The 21,398-nt window shown below is 50.7% G+C and overlaps 1 protein-coding gene across 2 annotated transcripts in view; it reads left to right on the top strand.

Annotated features, from left to right (window-relative positions):
- Positions 1–17,284, top strand: part of IGSF9B (immunoglobulin superfamily member 9B) — a 55,833-nt gene extending 38,549 nt beyond the window's left edge. For both annotated transcript variants that reach the window (XM_082342841.1, XM_082342840.1), the window contains exon 20: positions 2,596–17,284. In XM_082342841.1, coding sequence (XP_082198967.1) covers positions 2,596–2,804 — 209 coding nt within the window. In that variant the 3' untranslated portion in view covers positions 2,805–17,284. The remainder of the gene's footprint in view (positions 1–2,595) is intronic.
- Positions 17,285–21,398: the final 4,114 nt, after the last annotated feature.

Here is a 21,398-nt window from a genome sequence, read left to right as displayed (position 1 = left end):
TGGCATTGTTTTAGTGTGTTTTTTTTTTGGCTGCGTTGGGTCTTTGTTGCTGTGTGCGGGCTTTCTCTAGTTGCGGCGAGCGGGGGCTACTCTTCGTTGCAATGCGCGGGCTTCTCATTGCGGTGGCTTCTCGTTGCGGAGCACGGGCTCTAGGCACGCGGGCTCAGTAGTTGTGGCTCCCGGGCTCTAGAGCGCAGGCTCAGTAGTTGTGGTGAACAGGCTTAGTTGCTCCGCGGCATGTGGGATCTTCCTGGACCAGGGATCGAACCCGTGTCCCCTGCATTGGCAGGCGGATTCTCAACCACTGCGCCACCAGGGAAGTCCCCTGTATTTTTTAACAACATAAATAGTACTTTTTTTTCTCATTCTGCCATATGCCTTGGACATATCCCTATCTCCTTAAATATTTCCTCTTTATCATTTCAGGCCTCTGGTTGGACATGAAATTGTGGGGTCCTACTCAGTGTTAAGGGGTCACTGTGGCATGGACTCAGCCTCTGCGGGCTGGCCAGACTTTCCTCCATGAGATAGAGTGAAATTGCCTTATTTCATAAAAAGGACACCACTACTGAAATGTGTGATGTTTATCCAGCAGCGATTGGTAGCTTCTAATATAGTGCAAAAATAATTCAGCCCTTTTTCAGACTTAGAAAATTCCCTAATATTTATCACGTGCTCTCTTTTTACCAGTGGTTTTAGAAGTGCTGTGACAGGCCGTCCAAGAAGACCATTGCACAGCTTCCTTGCCAGTCTTTCTTATCTACCAGAGCGCAACTTTCTGCAGAGGCTGGGTTATGGAAGAGTGATACACAGAGGCCCTTGAATCTTTGGGAGGCAGTGAGTACTTAGTTCTCACTTAGCCTTCAGGTGGTACTATTATCCTGTTAGTTTATAGGTTGGAATACTGAGGTAGAGAGAAAGAAAATGAATTTTTTAGGTTTTGGGGGAGAAATTAGAGCCCAAAGCTGAGTTTTCAACCCATTTAAGCCCATTTCAGGTTAAGACCCGTCTACATACCTACCTACCTATCATTTATCTATTATCCTTTTTTTTTTTTTTTTTGCAAAGAAGTCCCACGAGATGCCTGTATTCTCTGTTGTTCTGCTTGCAGCGGTCCTGTTCCCTGTCATATGTTCACAACTCCCAAATGCCCCCCGTCTTTAGCCCAGATCTTGTCCATGAGCTCAAGTCTCATATTTCCAGGTGCCTGCTCCATGCGCAGCTGGATGTTCTGGAAGCCTTTACCGTGTCCAAAATAGAGTTACTGATTATCCAGATGTGCTTCTCCTCGGTTCTTCCCCAGTTTCATAAAAGGCACTCCTACCTGCCCAGTTGCTCAGGGTACTTCATCCTTGACCCTCTTCCTTTCACGTCTTACATCCAGTCCATCTGGTAAGGTCTGTTGACTTAACTTTTAAAACACATCCTGAATGTGACCACTTTTTTCTGTCTCCATTGCTAAAGCTGAATTACGAGTCATTCCCATCTCTCACCTTGCCCAAAGCAGCGCCTCCTCTCTGGCCCTCCTGCCTCCGTCCTGGCTCCCGCGGTGTATTCAACACACAGCGACCAGAGTGATTTTTAGAAAGTCACGGGAGTGTGCACACACATACATGCATGCACACGTACACACACACTTCTGATTAAAACCCTCCAGAAGCTTCCCCGTGCAATCAGAACAGACTTCTGCCTGCCCTTCCTGCCTCACCGACTCTGCTCACTCTGCGTTACCGTGATGGCCTTCCTTCAGTCTCCAGAACAGGTCACGTTTGCTCTTAGCCTGGGGCTTTCACACTGTGGGAACACTTCTCCCCCAGGTCTGTGGCAGGTTCATAATTCAAGACTCACCTCGGTGTTACTCCTTCAGAATAGAAGCAGTGCCTCACTCATTTGCCGTCTAGTGATCCTATTTTATCTTTCTTGGTAGCACTTGCAGTATCTGACAGTTTTATATCTGTAGTTTTTAAGTCTTTATAGTTTGTCTCTTTCTCCCCATTGCCACATTGAACTATAATCTTCTAGAATGCAAGGACTTTACCTCTGTGTCCCCAGAAGGACCATAAGGCAGAGGGATGGCCCTGGCAGTCCAGGGTGGGCCAGACCTGACTCTAATGCGTATGGATAAAATCTGTGTGACGTCCGTCACTGCTTGGGGGAGGCGGTGGGAAAAGTGTGCTGAGTCCCACCCCCAGTACCTAGAATGATGCCTGCTACCCAGGAGGCACTAAAAGAGACGTATGAATATTTCTTTAATATCGATAAATAGAAGAAATATTAGATAAAAGGTACTGAATATATTCAGTATTAAATACAAGATGAAAAAGAGATGTTGCTTGACTAGATCTGTGAATCTGCAGGAAGTAGAGCCACAGCCGTCCTGCTTCCTGGCTCTCACTAGGACAGCACTTGGGGCGGCCCCGGGCGCGGGCCCTGCATGGTTTCTCTGCTGCACATTCTACACTGGGGTGATTCCGGCGTGTGACTCTAGAGGCCGGGCACCGTGCCCACAGAGGACGGCTGGGGGGGGTGAGGCTGCCTTCTCCCTTTCACCGCTCTCTTCTCTTTTCCTGTGTGTGTGCACCTGCTCCTCCCCAGATGGTTCTGCCTCCCAGGCTCAGAACCTTCCAAACTCTCAGGTCCTGTGGCCCGATGAAGCTGTCTGCCTCCGGAGGAAGAAGAGACACTCCCGGCCCGACCCCTTTGCCCGCCTCTCAGACTTGTGCCACCGCCAGCTTCCGGAAGACCAGACGGCAATTCTCAGCAGCGTGGAGCACGATGACCCCAGCCACGCCACTTTGCTGTGATGCCGCAACTCCAGCGTCCCCTGGGCGAGGGTGCTGGCCGAGGGGCAAGGGTGGGCACGGGCGACGGGTGTGCGGGGCTTCGTCCTCTCCTGCCGGTGGAGGGGTGGGCTGGCCGTTAGCTTCCAGGGCTGCTCAGACCCTGGTTCTGCTTGTTCCCCCTCTGGCCTGAGCGGGTGTCTCCTCCGCATCCTGGCCTGCCGGCCTCGTGTCCAGGAGAGAGGGCTGAGGGCAGACTGGCCGCTGTGGCTGTGTGTAGAGCTCGGGAAGTGAACTGGGGACGGGGAGAGAGGTGCCTCCTCCCCCGCCTTCCCCTCTTCACTGGATGGATTTTTCCCACCTCCTCAAATCTCTCTGGAGTGCAAAAGAGGAAGCAATGGCTCTCACTGCTGTCTGCTTCTGTTCAGTTTCTCAAGTCCTGAAAGAGGGCTGGACTTCCTGCCATCTTCCAGACTCTACATATATATAGATATAGATGCAAATGCGTATGTGTGTAGTTTGTGGGTTTCTTTATGTATATATATGTACGTGGAAGCAAATGCTGTTTACTTCTGTGGTCAATGGAAGGAGGAGGGAGAGGGCAGCTGGCATGTGGGCTTTGTGAGAGGGGCTGGCGGGGGCCCTGGTGTCTATATCTCGGGAATGAGTCCTTCTGAAATGGGATTCATGCCTTCTCAGCTGAATTCCCCGTTTGTCTTGACCTTCTCCCATTCAGAGTGGAAGCAGGGGCTTGCCATGGTTCCTGCTGCCTGCTTTGGGGGGTTCAGCAGTGAGTTACCACAGAACTAAACACAGCCTTTATTTCTTGGTTCTGGGTGAAGAAAGGGGGCTGGTGAACGGCCAGACGGGCATCTCTCTTCGTTTCATGGTTTGGCTCAGAAGTAGAAGCTGCTTAGCAGCGGGGCTGGGAGGTGGGCCTGTGCTCAGACTCAAGCGCATCGTCAGCCCCTTGGTCCAGCCAGGCCGGGAGCCCTGTGGCCGAGGGCCTCCCACTCTGGAGCCATCTGTGCCGAGCACCACGCGCCGCGGCTCTATTTATATCCCAGCCTGGCTCCGCACCCTCTGGAGTGCTGTTCCAAAGCCCTGATTGGATTCCTCCTTTCCTTTTGTGGGAGCTAATTCCCCAGATTGATTAATTGCCACATGTGGGGAGCCCGCCCGCGCTCCTCTCCATGCTCCCCACGTGCACCCCGCCGCAGGCCTGAGCTCCCACAGGATGGGATCAGATAAAGCTGGGGGCCTCAGATTCCGGGTTCTGGAGGTGCTCAGGCCCCCTCCTCCCCCAGGTCTGTTTATGCAGAACGGGCTGAGGCCTGGGAGTGAAGCTGGAAGGGGTGGGAGGCAGGAGCCAGGCTCCATCCTTCCCTGCCGGATTCTTGTGCTAACTCAGACTCTTAGCACCCAGAAGCTTCTGCGAGGTCGTCTTATAGCGACTACCGATGTATCTCTCTCCTCCAGTAAGGTAACGGTACTGCCCTCGACCGGGCAGAAGGCCTGAGTGTGGATGGGGTGCGTCTGGCCTCTTTCTCCTCCTCTCGTGCAGGAGCCTGCTCTTTTGGCCACCCGAGAACCGAGGGGGCTCTCAGGTTCTGCCAAGTACTTCCTTCTTGGTGCTGCTGTCTTGGTGGGTTTGGGGACATCCCTTGTCCCCAGATACCTGCTTGGATGTTGGCCCAGTCAAAGCACTGGAGACTTCTGTGGCTCTCAGCCCGGTGACCCAGGCAAGGCGGCCCGAGAGTGGGCAGCTGCACATCCCTGGGAGCTTCCATCCTAGGGGTGAATCCGCTGCCACGCAGACCCGCCCCATGCTTCCTTCTCTCGCCCAGCGAGTGGGGACCAATTCCACCCTTGAGGCTCTGCCTCAGAAGTCACAAAACCACAGTTTCTTTCCAAATGTGACACATCGTGGAGAAAGAAGTGGCAGGGGCAGCATTTGTGGCCTCTCTGTGTCCACTGCCCAGCCCCCGGGTGGAACCTGCACCTTCTGGCCAGTGCACTTCGCTGGACACCAAGTCCAAGTCCAAGCCACCCTCCGGGCGGCAGCTCCAGCGAAGCAGCGACTCTGCTTCTTTCCTGAGGCAGCACTACCTCTGCCACCGTGCCCGACAGGGGATGCACGGGCACCTCCTCTGGGCCCTGGGGTCAGTTGTGGCCTTTGTCTGCACTCTCATGGTGGCTGTTTCTCGAGCAGAGCAGATCCTGCTGGACTGTGCGTGGGACGTCAGGGCTGTGCGTCTTCAGGGTGAAGTAGGCCACCCTTTCTGAGCCCCGTGCTGGGACTATAGGCCCCAAGGTTACAACAGAAGAGGAGATGGGGGAAGGCTCTGCTTCTTTAGGGTGGCATACAGGGCCCCGCCCGTGAGCCATCCCCAGTGGTGACAAAGGTGCTGACTTCTTCCTTCCTTCCTTCCTTCCTCTGGCTGTGCCCTGTACCTCAGCAGATAAGACCAAATGGTTGGAGCTGTGCTTTTTGCTGGCCACTGGGTGGCAGCTGTGCTGGGTGTCCCCAAAGCTGGGGAAGGATATAAGGCCGACCTATCTCTCAACAGCTTCGGACTCATTTCTCCTCCCAAGAGGGCTTCCTTCTTGTGACAGTGTGCACGGAGACTGGCAGCCTTCCTGCGCCTTGGGGAGCTGGTTCAGTACTTCCTGTAAGGATTGCGATGGAAACTGGCAGAATACAGTTCCCTCTGCCCATGAGATGGAGACAGGGATGTCACAGGCGCACACTGAAGTGCTGGGTGTGTGCATGTGCGAGAGGGTGTGCTTGTGAATGTCTGCATGGTGGACAGCCATTTCTAAGGACCAGATGTCCTTTGCACTCTGCCCTTGAACAATTACAGTGACGACTCTGAAGCTTCCTCTGACTTTCACGCTCCAGTCCATGGGAGATCAGGTGCCTTCCAAACTGCCCCTTGGATGATCTGGTAGCCTTGCATAGAAGTAACCTGCCCCTTCATCCTGCATCTTGCCTGGAGACTGCAGCTGTTTCAGGTTAGGTGACTCGGAGACCAGGGAAAGGGTAAAGTGATGCCATAAGTTGTTTGGGGAAAAACAAGCAATAAGGAAAGTGGGTTTCCTGTTTCTTGATTTGCTGGCTGACCAGGTGGGGTTGAGTGTGGACCCCGCCCAGCACGCGGTGGTCAGCTTTGTCCGTGAGCTCCCAGTCTGTCTCCCTCAGCTTTCCTCAGAGACACGGGTCTGAGAGACCTGAGACTCTGCTTTCTCCAGGGGAAGGATGCTGCATCCCACAGGGCGGGCAGGGTCTGCACCCCCTTTGAGGAGGGGCCCATGTCCCATGATCGTGTGCGTGGCGGTGTCTCAAGCAGGGGTGGATTGGAGTCATTATTAATATTTTTCAATACTCTGTAGTTTTGATTTGAGATCTAAAATTTGGGGTTAAACTGATTTCAGCTGTTTTCCTTTGCCCTTTTCATGCAGAGGAAACCTGGTAGGATTCACAGGTGAAATTTCCTGACTAGGGTTTTTTGGGTTTTTTTTTTCTTAAAAGGTTGACAAGATAGCTTCAGGGAGGAAACAGACTTCACAGAGCATCAGGGCGACTTTGTCACTCGCCAGGATTAGAATTCGGGGCCAAGGTGTGCGTAGCTGGAGCTGTTTCTTCCAATTTTGTTAGAAAAAGCCTTTTGGGGGATTGGGGTGGGCTGGGGGGGAGGAACTGTACATAAAGTACATTTTATTACTATGTAGAGAAATATAGGGAAAGAAAAGCTCATGGTTAATCCGAGGCTTGCTTTGCTTGCATGTGACAGAGCTCTCGGGGGGCATCACAGGGATTGTTGGGGAACAGCAGGAAGGTAGAGGGTAGGCAGGTGCCTGGGGGCTCCCCTGAGTTCGTCCCCCACCCGCTCTGGGAAGCGGGCATCCATGGCTCAGCTCTGCCTTTCTATCTTCAAAATAAAGGGAGGCTGGAGGCTCGGAGCCCCGTGGGGCTGCATTGTTGCTTAGAGGAGAGGGCCCAGGAGTGTTTTGGAAAGGGCGTTAGAGAGCTGGAGTGTGGAGAGGAGGTCGGCAGCCGTGTGTCTGTAAGGCCGGAAGGGGAGTAGACAGCCAGGTCGGCCCCGGAGTGGGAGGCGGGGATGGATGTGACAGGAAGACCAAAGCCAGGGACATCAAGCTTACCTTTTTCTCTGGGCACATGGTAACTTAGCTACCATTCAGGGTGCCATGTACAGGTTGGGGGTGGTCCCAGGAAGAGAAAGAGGAGAGGCTGCCCTGGGGTGGGGTGGGCTGGGGGTGGAGGCAGTGAAGACCTTTGGAGGGGGGCGATCCAGTCATTGAAAGAAGCCTGGGGGTGAGTCTTGGATCCCAAAGGGGTCTTGCTTCTTGGCTGGACCTCCTTGCTCCCTCTAGAGTCAGCCTACGACACTGAGTGCCCAAACCAAGCACGGACGTATTCTCTGTGATGTCAGGGACATCAGGGTCTGACATCATTCTCTGTGATGTCAGGGCCTGAGGATGTGGGGACTCCTCAGGCCCAAAGCTGGGAGACTTGTCTTGAGGTCCCCATGCTACCACCAGCTCTGTGTTAGTGGAGAAGGAAGAACTGTTCTTATGGATTTGCGTCTGTTCTCATAAGGAGAAGGGCAGGTGGCCTCTTCCATGATCTGAAACTGGGGATGGAGAGGAGGGGCTGAGGCTGGGTTGCGCCTTTCCTCCTGAGGGGGCAAGACTGCTCCAGATCACAGAGCTACACGGAGGCTGTGTTCCTACAGCTTTCGTCCTCACCTTTTTTCTTTTCTGAGATGAAAGCTACCAGTCTGGTGGACGTAGGAGGGTGAAAGGGTTCACCCTGAAATCAGACCAGCCATTCTTCTGTCCTCTTTGATGTCTCCAAGTCTGCCTCCTTTCACGTCAAGAGGCAGAATTTAAAAAGTTGATAAACCAAGGATCAATGCCCAGACTGGACCTCAGCGCTTTAGCAACTGGATGTTTGGTTAGGGGTGTCCGTTACCGCCCCTTCTGACTGGCAGGGAATCCACACTGGCCCAGTGCTTTATTTCTGGGCCCCCTGTCTGCGCTTTCAAATGAGTTTTTCATGAGCAAATATAATATTTTGTTTGTTGGGTTACTGAGAGGGTAGAAGTGTTTCTATGACCTGTTTTAAGATAGAAGAATAAATCAATAGGTTGACTCTTATCCAAAGACATTCCCACACCCCAAGGGTTTCTGTGTAGGATGAGGAAAAGTGAGGCATAAGTGCAAACATCACGGCTGGCGGCCCATACCTTCTAGAAGAGCTGGTGCATCTTGACTGCTAAATACTCTGGTAGAACAGCAGCCATTCATAAACTCGCTTGGACAGTCTCCTCCGTGGTGGGTCAGCAGTGGTAGTTAGGGTTTCTGAAGAAGGCTGAAGAAACAGTAGCTTCAGATCACTGGCTGGGAGAGCTGGACTCGGGGGTCAGGGAGAAGTGGTACAAGTTCTCAGTTCCTATCCCTGGTCCTTTGCCATCTGTCTTTCCCATCCCACTTGATGGTGACATGAATGGCTGCTGGGCCTCTTGTTCTTTCGGAGCTTGAAGAAATATGCTCTACCAATCCCTCCCCTCCCTGGCACTGGATTCCCTGGCGTTATTTTAGGACCCAGGCCACACTCTCCCTTCCGCCCCATATACACACCAGTTACTTCCTTTTCCTTCCTATCCCACTTCTTCACGGCTCCAGGGATCCTGACCTTGTGCATGGTTTACGATGGGGAAGTGGTTGGGTGGGGAAGGGAATCTGAGAGGGGAGAAGGTTTGGGCTGGGGAGGGGGGATTTGCATTTTCAGCCTTAGAAACACTGCGAGCATGCTTTTGATGATGTACGACATACATGGAAGGGGCAAATGCCGACTTTCCTCCTGTTGGTTGATGAGGGCTTAGGGGCTTTTTGGTCCCTTTTGGCTTATGGCATCTAAGGGACCTTGTTTCTGGCGTGGGGAGTAGACCTCCTGACGGCCATCTTGCAGTCTTTGGAAGGGAAATTGTCAGTCACTCTCAACGAATATTTCTATTGCCTACTGCGAACCAAGAGGGGTCTGCTGTGAGCAGACAGTGTCCAGGCTGGGGCAGAGAGGTGGGATTGTCTCACCTGTCTCTCTGCAGTCACCAGGCTATCTCCCTGGTCTCTAGCCCCAGCCAGCTGTCTTGTCCATGTTCCTTTCCTGGGCTCAGGAAGTAAGAGAGAGAGTGTGTGTGTGTGTGTCCGCACGCATGCATGTGGTATGTGACGTTTGTATGGTGTGTGTGTGTGGTGTGGGGTGTGTGTGGTGTGGTGTGTATGTGTGTGTACCTATGCATGTGGTATGTGGTGTGTTGTGTGGTGTGTATGGTATGTTTGTGGTGTGGTGTGTATGTGTGGTGTGTTTGTGGTATGTATTTGAGTGTGTATATGTGTAGAAGAGATTTGTAGGGACACACTAATTGGCCTGAGTAGCTTCAGGCCTAGGAGACCCTCTTTTTGGTTGAGTCTTTCTTTGCGAAGCAACTCCTACTTTGGTAGGAGGGTGAAATTAGTAATATACCATCTTTAGTGTATTTTTTATGGAGATTGTATATAAAATTATATAAATATATATAATTTGTTCTATTTTAAGGAGAGAGGGGAGCTTATGTAAGGGGGGGTGGGTGCAGGGATAGTATGCAGTAGTCATGATTGGGAGGCTTCAGGTAGTGGGACATCTGGGGAGTGGGAAATGGGAGGGCAAGAGACTAAAGCCGGGTGAGAGGATCGGGGATTCATGCCCTCGGCACACATATATAAATGGACAGAAAACCTATATAAAGTCTATCTATCTAGCTTGTCTATATATCTATATGCAGTCATAGTTGGCTTTATTTTTGTACTTGTGCTTAGAGTCGTGTGGAGCAGGACCACCTGGGGTGACCTGGGATTCTAGCTCATGCCTTGGTGCCCCCTCCTTCGCCATCCATCCTCCATGCCTTGTCTTTTGAGACACTCTCTGTTCAGAGTTGCTTGGGTCTTTCTGATGGAAATGTGTACGTAAAAGTTTAAAAAATAACAAAACAAACAGTGCTCCTGAAGAGAGGACAAGTGAGCCGAGGGTTGTGGGAAGCTACTGGATCTGATAGCCCTGGAGAGTCAGGATCCACAGCGTCTCTTGTTACTGGGAGGAGACACTGCGGCTTGAAAGCTTTGGCACAGGTGCTTAATACAGTGAGTGTGGAGAGGGGAAGACTCTGAGTCCGTCCCCATATTCCGTATTGCTGGGGGTGGTGCCCTCATTGAGGTTACCTGGGGGCTGACGGCAGTACCTATCCTGGTTTGTGGCACTTTGACGCAAGCACTTCTGCAGGGTGTGGCATCTCAGGAGAGTTCTGTGAGGCCAATGGCATGGGCTTGGTCTTGGAGAAGAACACCCTGGTCATTCTTGCTGCAGATTCTTGGAATCAGTGTGGGTGTGGTATCTGGTATAAATACATCATAGACGCTTTTTTCCAGTTATTATTTTAATTGGAAACTAGGTGGCATTGGAAACAGAATGGTCCAATCCTGGGACACTGAGTGGAGGAGGAGAAGTGAGAGGAGAACTTGGGGCATAATGGGGAGGATGGGGCCGCTGGACCCTCCTTCTGGCACCTGGCCTGGGACTTCCAGAACTGAACAGTGTATCAGTAGAGTCTGACCCAGAACTGGAGAGTCTGGGGAGTAGGCACTCAGTGGCACTTGAGCAAGAAACTTTGTGTGCCCTGAAGATTACCTTGCTGAGAACTCAAGACCTCAAATATGCTGCAAGGACCACGCACCCTGCAGCCTCAGCAATCGTCTCTGGGTGCTAGCTTTTTCGTTGACTTGCCAAGAGCTCAGAGTGATGTGTTTGAAGCTGGTGCAGGGCCAAATGGTGCAGACAGCCAGGAGAGACCTGTGGAGGCAGTCTCTCTGCCCACGCCCGGCTGGTCAACTAAAAAAATGCAATACTAACCCCTCCTCCCCAACTAGAGTGTCATGGTAGCCAAGAGCTTTTGTCTCATGGAGTCTGGTCATTAGAGGAATTCAGATGCCTCAGCCATGGGAAGGGTATTTTTTTACATTTGGGGTATTAATGGGAAGAACAGGTAGGGGTGGAGCTCGAGTTTGACTCCTGACCCTTCTCCCACCATACTGTAGACTTAAGGGGCCCTGGCATTCACTCAGGCACTGTCCTTAGTCCCTTGCATTCCTGCTCAAGACATTCTCATTTCCCAAGGATACTGAAGGAAAATGGGCTCTGTCCATGCAATACCGGGGGAGCTCCAGTACTGGGTCCCACTGGCTGTGTGTCCATCCTTGGCAGGTAACTCATGTTTCCTGCAATCTTCTCAGGAGGCCAAAGGAGGATATGGCCAGATGTTTCTTGTAAGATTTTTCAGGGAGGTTGAACAAGAGGAAAAGCAGCACATTCTATGTCCCTTCCCGGCTTGCACCCTTTTCCAACCTGCCAAAACCTCCACACCAAGAGGGCTTTCCATTACTGTTCTTCTGGCTCTTAGAGCGATCCTCTCTCTTTCTCCACAGACCCTGTCCCACTTCTGGTACCATGCAACCAGCGAAACAAATCACCTCGGCATCACAGGCCCCTCAGAGGGTTAGTACCCCTCTGGGTCTGGGGTTACTCTCAAACTCTTGCTTCTTTCCATATGAGAGCCTAGATGTGGTCCTTAGCATCAAGGAGTCACTGACCTGTGCATTCCCATCCCATCCCTCTACCTCCAATTGGAGTCTTCATTTATGGGAAGAAAAGTGAAGACAAGGGACATAGCCCTACCTTGAGATTTCAGAGCTTGAAGGGGATGTGATATTTATCTCTACCTGGTCTGTGATCCTGGCCCTGAGCCTCAGAAAGATGGCGAAAGGGTAGACATTGGCGGGGAAAGGATAGATAGCCCAGCCGAGATCTCCAGTTTCTCTGAAGAACCAGCCTTTCACAAAGGCAGGTGGGGCAAAATGGATTGAGATTTGATTATATGTGGAGTAAGCAAAGTTTTCTGTCTTTGAACCTCTCAGTTGATAAGACAGGCGGGTGGGATGGGTGCTCTGGTTAGGTCTTTGGGGCCTGGAGCCACGTGCCGCCCCATGTGCTTGTGCCATACTCCTTGGTCTCCCTGTGGTGGAAGGGATATTGAATGTTGGGGCTTCTCCCTGTTGGTAGGTGGTGGGGGCGTCTACAGAGTTGTTTTAGTTTTGCTACCTCTGTCCGCTCTATGGAACAGGGTTTGGAGTAGACAGATTCACTGGGCGTTGCTCACCCAAGGAGCAGCGTGGGCCGTATCCTTTCTCCTCGGTCATCGAGTAGTAGCTGGGGAAGCGGGGCTTGCCCATTGCCCTCTGGCCCTTGCGCCCTCTTTGCTGTAGGTGTTCATGCTGACCCACTTTGCGCAACGTCGAGGCAGAAAGTGGGAGAACAGGAGAACCCACATGGCACGTTCCCTGTCCCTGAGGGTCTGGCCCTGGTGTTGGCATGTAGGGGTCTCTTCTGTGCTGCCGTGCCCAGGGCCTGGGAGGGGTCGCTGTGTGCAGGGGTCTTGATCGCTGGGACTTTAGACGGAGTGGCTGGCTTAGGGAAGAATAGCAGTTTAAAGCCCCCCTTGCCAAGTCGTATACATCCGTCTCCAGAGGTCTTAATGCCTCGTTCAGATTTCATTTCCGAACCGCCATCTGCGGGGCCAGAGGTAGGGGCGCGGGTGGGTGTGCGCTCACCAGTTGCTCCTCCTCTTCACAGCCGCTGACCTGAAGGGACTCTATCGGCTTCATGTCAGTGATGCCCGGTTCCTCTCGTCTCCAGCTTTTTCTCTTCCACCAGGAGAGACTTTATCACCCTGGGTATGATTCTTCCATCGCGCACCTGGAAGCATGTGTGTGGATTTCTTTTCCCCATTTCACCCAGTGGCTTGCAGACACGGAGAGGGGCGGGGAGGGGTCCCGCGGCCCCCTCACCACACCCCAACAGCCCTGCGCCTCTGTCTGCCCGGGGCCTCTTGCATTAGTTCTTTTCTGAGGAATCTGGGTATGACTCTCGGTTTGGTCATGGGAGTTGCTGCTCTCATAGCAAACGCTTTTTCCTTCTTCAACTTTCTTTGGGGGTTGCCCTCATCCATGCCAGGTCTTCTCGTGAAGATCCTTCAAACCTCGTTTCCATTTCTCGAATGTTGAGTACTACAACGTAACTGCGCTAGGGTGCTTTATGGTGCTGTTCTTGAAGAGGCCAGCTGGACTGAACCTCCTTCATCCAACTGGTTCCTTAAATCTTGCTGTATTTTGTCCTCTATTTGATTTTTCCCCTAGGGGTTTGGGGTGGGAGACGTAGGGGTGGCTTTTGTGTTCTCACTCTCTCTCTCTTTTCTGTATGTATGCACTGGAAAAAGTCAGTTATCATGGGCAGCTGACTTCATGGTATTGGTTGGCTGACTTTGGTTAACCATTAAAGACAAACCAACAAATTGTACAGATGCACACAGAACACCTTTGAGTGTGAATCTGAATGGCAACTAGAGGCTTACTTTTTGAACTTCAGGTATGTAACTCAAAAGTAAATAAAAACACTATTTTTTCAGTAAGCTTTTTTTTTCTTCTAAGAGACAACTTAGAAATCAAACGATAAGAACATTTAACCGGTGCTGTACCAAAGCCTTATATGAACATATTCTACACTCTGTACAACCTGCCTCTGGTGAGTGCCCTGTCCTGTCACCCTCTTCTCAAAGCCTGGGAATGCCAGTGTGTGCCCAACCTGGGCCTGGGTCTCGGGTATCTGTGGGCCAAGGAGACCCCTTGGAGCAGAGGATGATGGTGAAGATGGGGCACCATTCTGCTTCCTGAGTAGACTCTGGAAAGACACCAGGCATTTGTGTGTGTGTGTGCATGTGTGTGCATGTGGGGGGGCTGGGGTGTATGTGTGTAGGTGTGCTACAGGTGCACAATGCCAAAGTGAATGCACCAACCGGGGGCCTGAAGGGGAGACCCAGGCTGGCTCTGGGAGTGGGCTGGTTGTAATGAGAGGGGTAGGGTGTCCTCCCCCGTTTCCTGTCTCCTTCCCTTTCCTCTCTGTCGGGGAATGGAGGTTTATGGAAATAGCTACACTCTCAACCAGGTGCTTTTTCCTCAAAATCTCCGAAGTCTAAGCATTTATAAAGGGCCCATCCAAGAGGCAGGCACCTCCAACCACCAAATAACAGACTGTCAGGGCGGGCAGGAACCTTTCTCCTTCCCAGCTCCGGCTTGCTTTCTTGGAGAAGGGGTTCCTCCTGCAGGGTCCCCTGACCTCCCGTCCTGGGCCTGGGCCTGTTCCAGCTGCCACCCCTTCAGGCTGCCCAACCCCTTCTTCCCAATCCACAAAGAAGACCCGGCCAGAGGTGCCCCTTGGCCACGCCTGCTCTGTGGCCTAAGCAATAACGCCTGCCCTGCCTACCACAGACAGTGACCTTTGGCCTTAGGCTCTTGCCAGTTGAAAGCTGAGTGACACCCCAGACTCAGTTAGGAGAGGACCTGTGGCTAGCCTCGGCTCAGGTCACTGTGCCGGGCTCCCCTTGCTGGCATTTCCAGGCTTGCTGGATACTAACCAATGCATCGCCAGTAACACTGCATGTTCATATAGTGAGTTAAAGAGCAAAACAAGCAAACACAGACAAGGGCAAACAAGCAAAGGGAAAAGAAAGGGCACAATGGGAGACAAGATGTGTAGCCAGTGAAGGAATGCCGGGAGTGTTGCAAGTTAAAATTAAAGAAGTTTAGGATTTAACTGCTTCTCATGTAACATTACTCTGCTTCAGAAATGTTTTGTATTTTGATATAAATAAACATTTGCTAAAAAAGTTCATTTTCTAACTTTTATTTATACCTAGGAGGTACTTTCTGATGCCATCTAATCTCACCTCTGGCTTTTGGTTTCCTTAATCGACCCCAGATTTTAAACTCATGGCTCAACATGATTGTGAAAGGATTTGAGGCTGGAGGTGAAGGAAATACTCTTCACTCACTGAGCAGATGTGCATTGAGGGTAGATCATGTGTGGGTCACTGTACAATTCACTCGGGATCCATCGTGAACAAGTAGGCAAGGCTCCTACCCTTCTAGGCCTACATTCTAGTGGTAGGGAGACAGACAGCAAGCAATTTTCGCAATAAGAAAATCACATGTTGTAGAATAAGGTGCTAAGAGCTTTGGGAAGAAACTAGGGCAGGATGAGGGGCAGGTGGAGTGAGGAGGAGCGTGGGCTGCAGTTTGAATCCGTGCTGGCGGGGGGCCCTCACGCTCAGAAGTCAGCCCCTGAGCAAAAGCTGAACGGACCACTCATAAAGTTTTTAACTTGCAGACTTCACAATGCCTGACATCTTTAAGAACAGGGAGAAGATAGCCGACTCTTCAGTTGTGTGATGAATACAGTCTTGGGGCCTGACTCCACCTGTCTGAGCGGGTCCCAGCTCTAACGGGCCCGCGGCAACATTCACGTACAAGTCAGCGGTGCAGCGCCTGCTCCGTGGTGAACGCGCTTCCTCCCACTCGGAGGGGCTGTCGTCCCTGGGGTGGATCTGCGGGACCGACTGCGAGATCAGCTCACCTTCCCGCACCACGCCGGCACCCCTCCTCTTCCTTAACAGCCTCTCTTCCTTATGTTCTGTCTCGGCAATACTCTGGTAATCTATCAGCTCCTACTATGCTTATTTTTAGTTTCATCTGGTCTTTAGGTGGAGGGAAAATACCAAAATATGATATTTCTATTTATGCTCATGGTTCCAAGTGAAGAAAACAGCCAACCCACCAGCCAAAAAAAAAAAAAAAAAAAAAAACCAGGTCCATCTACAAATTTAAAAACACCTGCCGTGGTAAAAAGTCTCCATATAAATGCCCTAAAAAGCTGCGCGCCCCGGGTCTGCTGTGCCGGGAGAGCGCCTCCTAGTATCTATCTGGCTTTCTCTGCCTCAATGAACTGTCACAATTCTCCTAGTGTCTGTTTCCTGTTTCCTCAGTCCTTTTTCTTTTTGAGCCTTAATGAAAATCTTTGTGGTATTTCATATACTCTGGTCTTAATTTTTGAAAGCAGATACTTAAAGTATTTTGTAGTCTCCCATTTTCACACAAAAGTGCCAACCCTTCAAACTCCTCTGCACCAGGCTGTGAGCCGGGACAGACCCCTGGATGGCTGAGAAAATGGACAAAGCTAAGTTTTAAAAAAATTAAGTACTGAGGAGAAATAAATAGTTTAGGTCAGGAGGCCCTCCTCTGTGTTCAACTGTGATATTTAAGGGCCTTTAATCTATTATAAATTGTCCCTAACTTCATGCTAACGCAGTGCTCCACACTTTAGAACATTCTTTTACGTGTATTTCATTTGGTGCCCATGGTGACCTTATGGATTAAGTAAAACAGGTGGTGGTCTCTCTTTTTTTAGAGACAGGAGTGGGCAGTGAGACCCATTAGAGCCAACCAACCAATGTCCCTTCTTTCCTCTCCCCTCCCCCCTCCCCCCCACTGCCTACACCATCCCTGCGTTCTTCCCTCCCTCCTTCCCTCCCTCCCTCCTTTCCTTTCCTCCTTCCATACCCCTCTTTGTTCCACAAAGGCTTTGAGGCAGCAAGAAGTTGCCTAGAAAGCAAGAAGAGGCCTCAGTCTTGAGTCCTGGCCCAGTACTGCTTTCTTTAGGCTAACTTTCAGACAGACACAAACCAGCCCCAGGACAGCTGTGTCCCCAGTGAGGTCACGTAGGGGATGAGACTTCGGAGCCCTACTGAGCAATGTCAGTACACCTATTAATGGGAATTCAGGTAAATTACGGTGACAAAAAAAAGGTGGGAGAGACCATGTGCCAAGAAAACTTAATGGACTTCATAAACCTCAAGAATGCTGATTTCAGGGATCCAGACCCTTTGATTTAGGCTGCAGGACAGACCGGGCTGGTCCTGGGGCAGGAAGGGACCCTTCGTCACCTTGTCGATGGCATGGTACAGGGTGTGGCCGGGTCAGATCTGTAAACCAGCCAAAGCTCCTTTTGTGTCCCCAGCCTCCCCTTCTGGGGCCCTTTCCCCTATTTCCACTGAACCCTTTTCCTCTATGGTCAGGGGCCTCAGACCCTTTGTCTACAAACATGTTGTCAAGGAAGGATCTCAAGATGCTTTTGTTTCTTCACCAGCCGGGGACAGGGTCCTTTCCCCAGGACCCTGAGATCTCAGCTCCGGATCACTCTGCTCTTGAGAAACCGTGCCTTTCTCCTTGTGCCTCAGCCCCAGCCCCTAAACCATCTGCATTTACAATGTCGGCTCCCCGTTTAGTAACTGATGAACGCGGGCAAACCATGTATCCTTCCTGAGGAAGCTGGTCTTGCCAGGTTCCCTCCTTTCGACACACGGTGGGGTGCAGGGTGGCATACAGGCTCAAATGTCAGGGGTCAGGGATGCCGGGCGGTCCCTCAGGACCCCCTAGGCCCTAGGTTGAGTCACAGGCTCTGCAGCTCAGCCACTGGCCATTCCAACGAGAGAGATGACGCGCTTTCCTGCTGGGGCGGGTTGTCCTGGAGCCCTTGTTTCATTTGGCTCGAGGGGAAGCACACCCGTTCTGAACCCGCACAGCGAGGAGAGGATGTGCCAGAGCCTTTACAGTGTCTCCTGGCCAGGCAGCCACTCTGCCCTGGAGCCTCCGCAGGCTGCAGAGGCCCGGTGCATGGTGCTAGGGCCGGCCAGGCTGCCCCCTGGGAGGGGGTGCTGGAGGTAACGGCCCTCTTGAGAAGGAGAGGCACACAGCTCCTGTTCGTCCTCAGTCTGGGTTGCCAATCTGAAGGCAGCAGGATTTAAGTGCCCTTAACACTCTGATACACTTGCTCATCGTGTGTCTGCCTCATTAGTGTGTAAGCTCCTTGGGGGTTAGGCCCTGTCTGTCCTGTTCACTGTTGGGGCCCGAGTGCCTATCACAAAAGAGGGACTTATTAAAAACTTACTGAAAGAATGAACGAGTTAGAAAACACCTCTTCTATTTGGCATCACTGGACAAGGAGGTTATTGGTAACCTCGGTAAGAGCAGTGTCAGTGGGATGATGGAACAGACACCGGGCTGGAGTAAGGTGAGGCACGGGAAGTCAGCAGTTAGAGACACACTTTTGAGAAGCCTGGTGTTTTAAAATATAGGACATTTGTGTATATATAGTAAGGCCAACAGATCAAGAGACAATTGCCATTAAAAAAATAGTTTGTTACAGTGCCAGGACAGGGGGACATACCATGCCATAACGGGCCACATGGGGAAGCACCAGGGTGGTCAGGAGCTGGGGGTTGGGGGAGACTGTGGGTAGGAGCCTTTACTGTGGTCTCCAGGGGAAGGAATGGGCGAGGCAGGGTGGCAGGCTTAGGATGGGCTGATTTGAGTAATTTCAGCAGGGCATAGGGGCTGCCACTGGTTGGTTGGTACCTGGCCCTGGGGTGGTTAGGGTGGGGAATAACGTCCTGGAGTGTGAGAGTCTGATAAAGGAGGTGGCTGCGCTGTAGGCACTGGATTGGTTGGCCTGTATTTGAAAAGTGCACTTATGGGCACGTTATCTGCTCTCTCTGGAAAGTGGCTAATCTTGGGAGGGGCAGTCCCTCCAGGGTCATCAAGGCTCCAGAATAAAAAAAGCATCAGAATACAGAAAATAAAAGACAGAGCTAATACACCTTGTAGCAAAGGGGAACAGAGAAATGGGATAGTTACCAATGAGGACATGATGTCACAGGGTGAGCTTTACTCACTTTTATGTTGGGAGATATTAAAGTATGTTTTTACATTTCAACAACAACAAAATAAAGTATGTTTTTATGCTGCTGGAATGAACCAACAGAGGAAGAAACTAATGACAAGAGAGAGAGGTGATAACAAAAGTAACAAGGTCCTTGATACAAGGACAGTAAAGGGGATCCAGACCACACACGGATGAACCAGCCATTGAGAAAAGCTGAGCTATTTTATTGTTTGGGACAGGAAGGAGGAAGATGCCAGATGTCATGGGAATTGGTGGGGCGGATTCTCTTTTGATGACTTGTGTTTTCCTTTGAAGTGAGAGACGAGGTTATCAGATGAAAAGTCTGAGCGGTCATGGTGGTGGAAAAACTATGAAGAGTAAATGAGCTCACATGAGAATTGCTGAGAATTGCTGGGCTGTTTTCTGTGTCAATCCGAGGTTGGTGATAATACACTGGGGTTTATCCAGACTAGTGGATTTTCTCAGAACGTATGATGGAGGTAGAGGGACAAGGTAGTTTAGGGAGATTATAAAATAATAACCATAATAAACCATGGAATCTAAAGTTGATAAGTAAATAAGAGAACAAGACTCATATGCACAAATATAAGATGATGGGTACAGTGGTTTGGAGTCTTGATTAACACCTGTTTTTTGGGGGAGGGGCAGTGCTGAGCCACTGTGCTTGAAGAATAGGAGCCTGTGGTGAGATCTTGGTAAGACATGTTCATAATTTAAAGGAAGAAGAATTTCTGGTAATGACCAGGTCCATGATGTGCCTGTGGGAGTGGATGGCTCAGACAGGGTGAGAGAAAAGTTCACTGAAGATGAGGAGCTTGAAGAGCTAAGAGGCCAGGATGGTGGGTAGATCACCTAGGTAGGCCATCACTGAGAGGGATGGCAGAGTTGGAGGAGAGGAAGACTGAGGCAGGGGCTAAAGCCATCAATGAATGAAAGGGAGTCTTGAGGATGGGAGATGTCAGCAACGAGGAGAGGGGAAAGGCGGTAGATTTGAAAGGCTTACACCTCGAAGGAACAGGCTGAAGGGGAGGAGAATGACCTGGAACCAGCAGATAGAGTCTCTGCTTTCCCACAGCCTACTTTCTGGTGTAGGGAGCCAGCCAATCAATCAATCAATCAATCAACCCATCCATATTAAATTGTAATGGGCATTACATAGAGCAACTGGTTGGCTGCTTTAAACTGGGTGGTTAGGGAAGACTTCTCCAAAGTAACATTTAAGCCTTGTCTCATTGGTGATACCAATAGACCAGCCAGGTAAAGTTCTACAGAGAAGATCATCCACGTAGAGGGTGCAGTTAATGCAGAGACCCCAGAGCAGGACTGAGTTCGGTACGTCTGAAGACCAGAAAAAGCAGTGGGATGCTGAGTGTGTAGGGAAAGAGGAGAAGAAGATAAGGCTGGAGTGGGAAGCCAGGGCTTTGTAAACCAGCACAAGGAGTCAGACTTTATTTTAGTGTGGCGCAAAGTCATTGGAGACTTTTAGACTGGGAAAAGGCATGATCCCTCTAACTGCTGGTGGTAAGAGCAGGAGAGTAACAGCAGAAGCAGGAAGCTGGTGAGAGACCACTAATGTAGTCAACATTGAGAAGATGGCATGTTAGACCTGGGTGGTCCTAGTCCAGATGGAGAGAAGTAAGTTTGGAACATGTTTGTAAGGAGAGTTGACAGGCTTGCTGAAAGAGGCGATGTGAGTGGTGAGGGAGATAGAGGAATCAAGAATGACTCCTAAATTTTAACTGGGTGACTGAGAATGAGAAGACTGAAGGAAGAGGAGATATGAAAGGGGAGGCAAGTCAAGAGTTTGTAACATCTGAAATGATTATTAGACATCGTTTTTGAGATGCCAAGTAGGTAACTGGATATATGAGTCTGGAATTCCGGAGGGAGACTGGGGCTGGAGATATGGATTGGGGGATCATCCTCAGAGAGGTGGCATGTGAATCCTAGGAAGAGGGTCGAAAGAGAAGAGAAGGGGTGCGTAAGAGAGGTACTAAAAGCCACTGAGTGAAGAAAATTCAGGTAAGTACAGAGAAGTGACTTTAGGTTTGGACAGCATAGAGGGAGATGGCTGATGATGTTGACGAGGGTAGCCTCAGTGGAATGGTGGGGACAGAGTGGCTGAGAAAGTCGGACAGTGACCACTGATGAATCCTGGCCTAGGAGGCAGGAAATTTCTGACAGCATAGCAGAATTTGATGACTGCTGAGTGGAAGTTTCCCAGGACACCAATTCAAGGTTTGGGAGCACAGTAGGTGGTGCTGTAGTGTCCCACCCAGATCCCCTACACTGGACAAGTGCATCCACCCCCAGCTTCTTTGAGTGTTGGTAGCTAATGGCTCACAGGTTCCCCATTGCCGGAGAAGTGCTCTTGATTGACATGAGCCTCCTTGCCAAGAGGATGTGGTCTTTCAGGGGTCCTGGATTTACATGCATGTCAGGGCAACACTCTGCCTTATGCAGGCATACAACTCATACCTTGCCACTCAGTGTTAAAACCTCAGCTCTTTACTTACAGGTCTGGACCCTCCCCCAACCCCCTCCACAGGCACCCCCATTTAGGTCAACTATAGCATTGGCTCAAGGTTAGGACTCTGGTTTCCAATTCACTTTTTTGGTTACTGACAATAACCCATGCTTTCTTATAAACTCGGCTATCTATTCAGGAGTATGCTTGTTTTATTTTATCCAGCATTCTAGGACCTTGAGGAAGGAAGCTTTTAGGTTATCTGGTTGGCCTTCTTACCAACACTGGAAGTCTCCAACCTACCTTTATCTTTGTTTAAAGTATGCTGTCTTTTTTTTTTTTTTCTTCTAAATAGCATATTTATAAATATGTTTCTTTTTTAAAAAATAAATTTATTTATTTATTT

This window comes from Balaenoptera borealis (assembly GCF_965194805.1).
Source record: "Balaenoptera borealis genome assembly, chromosome: 11".
NCBI classification, from domain to species: domain Eukaryota; kingdom Metazoa; phylum Chordata; class Mammalia; order Artiodactyla; family Balaenopteridae; genus Balaenoptera; species Balaenoptera borealis.
This window is presented reverse-complemented; position numbering and strand designations above follow the sequence as displayed.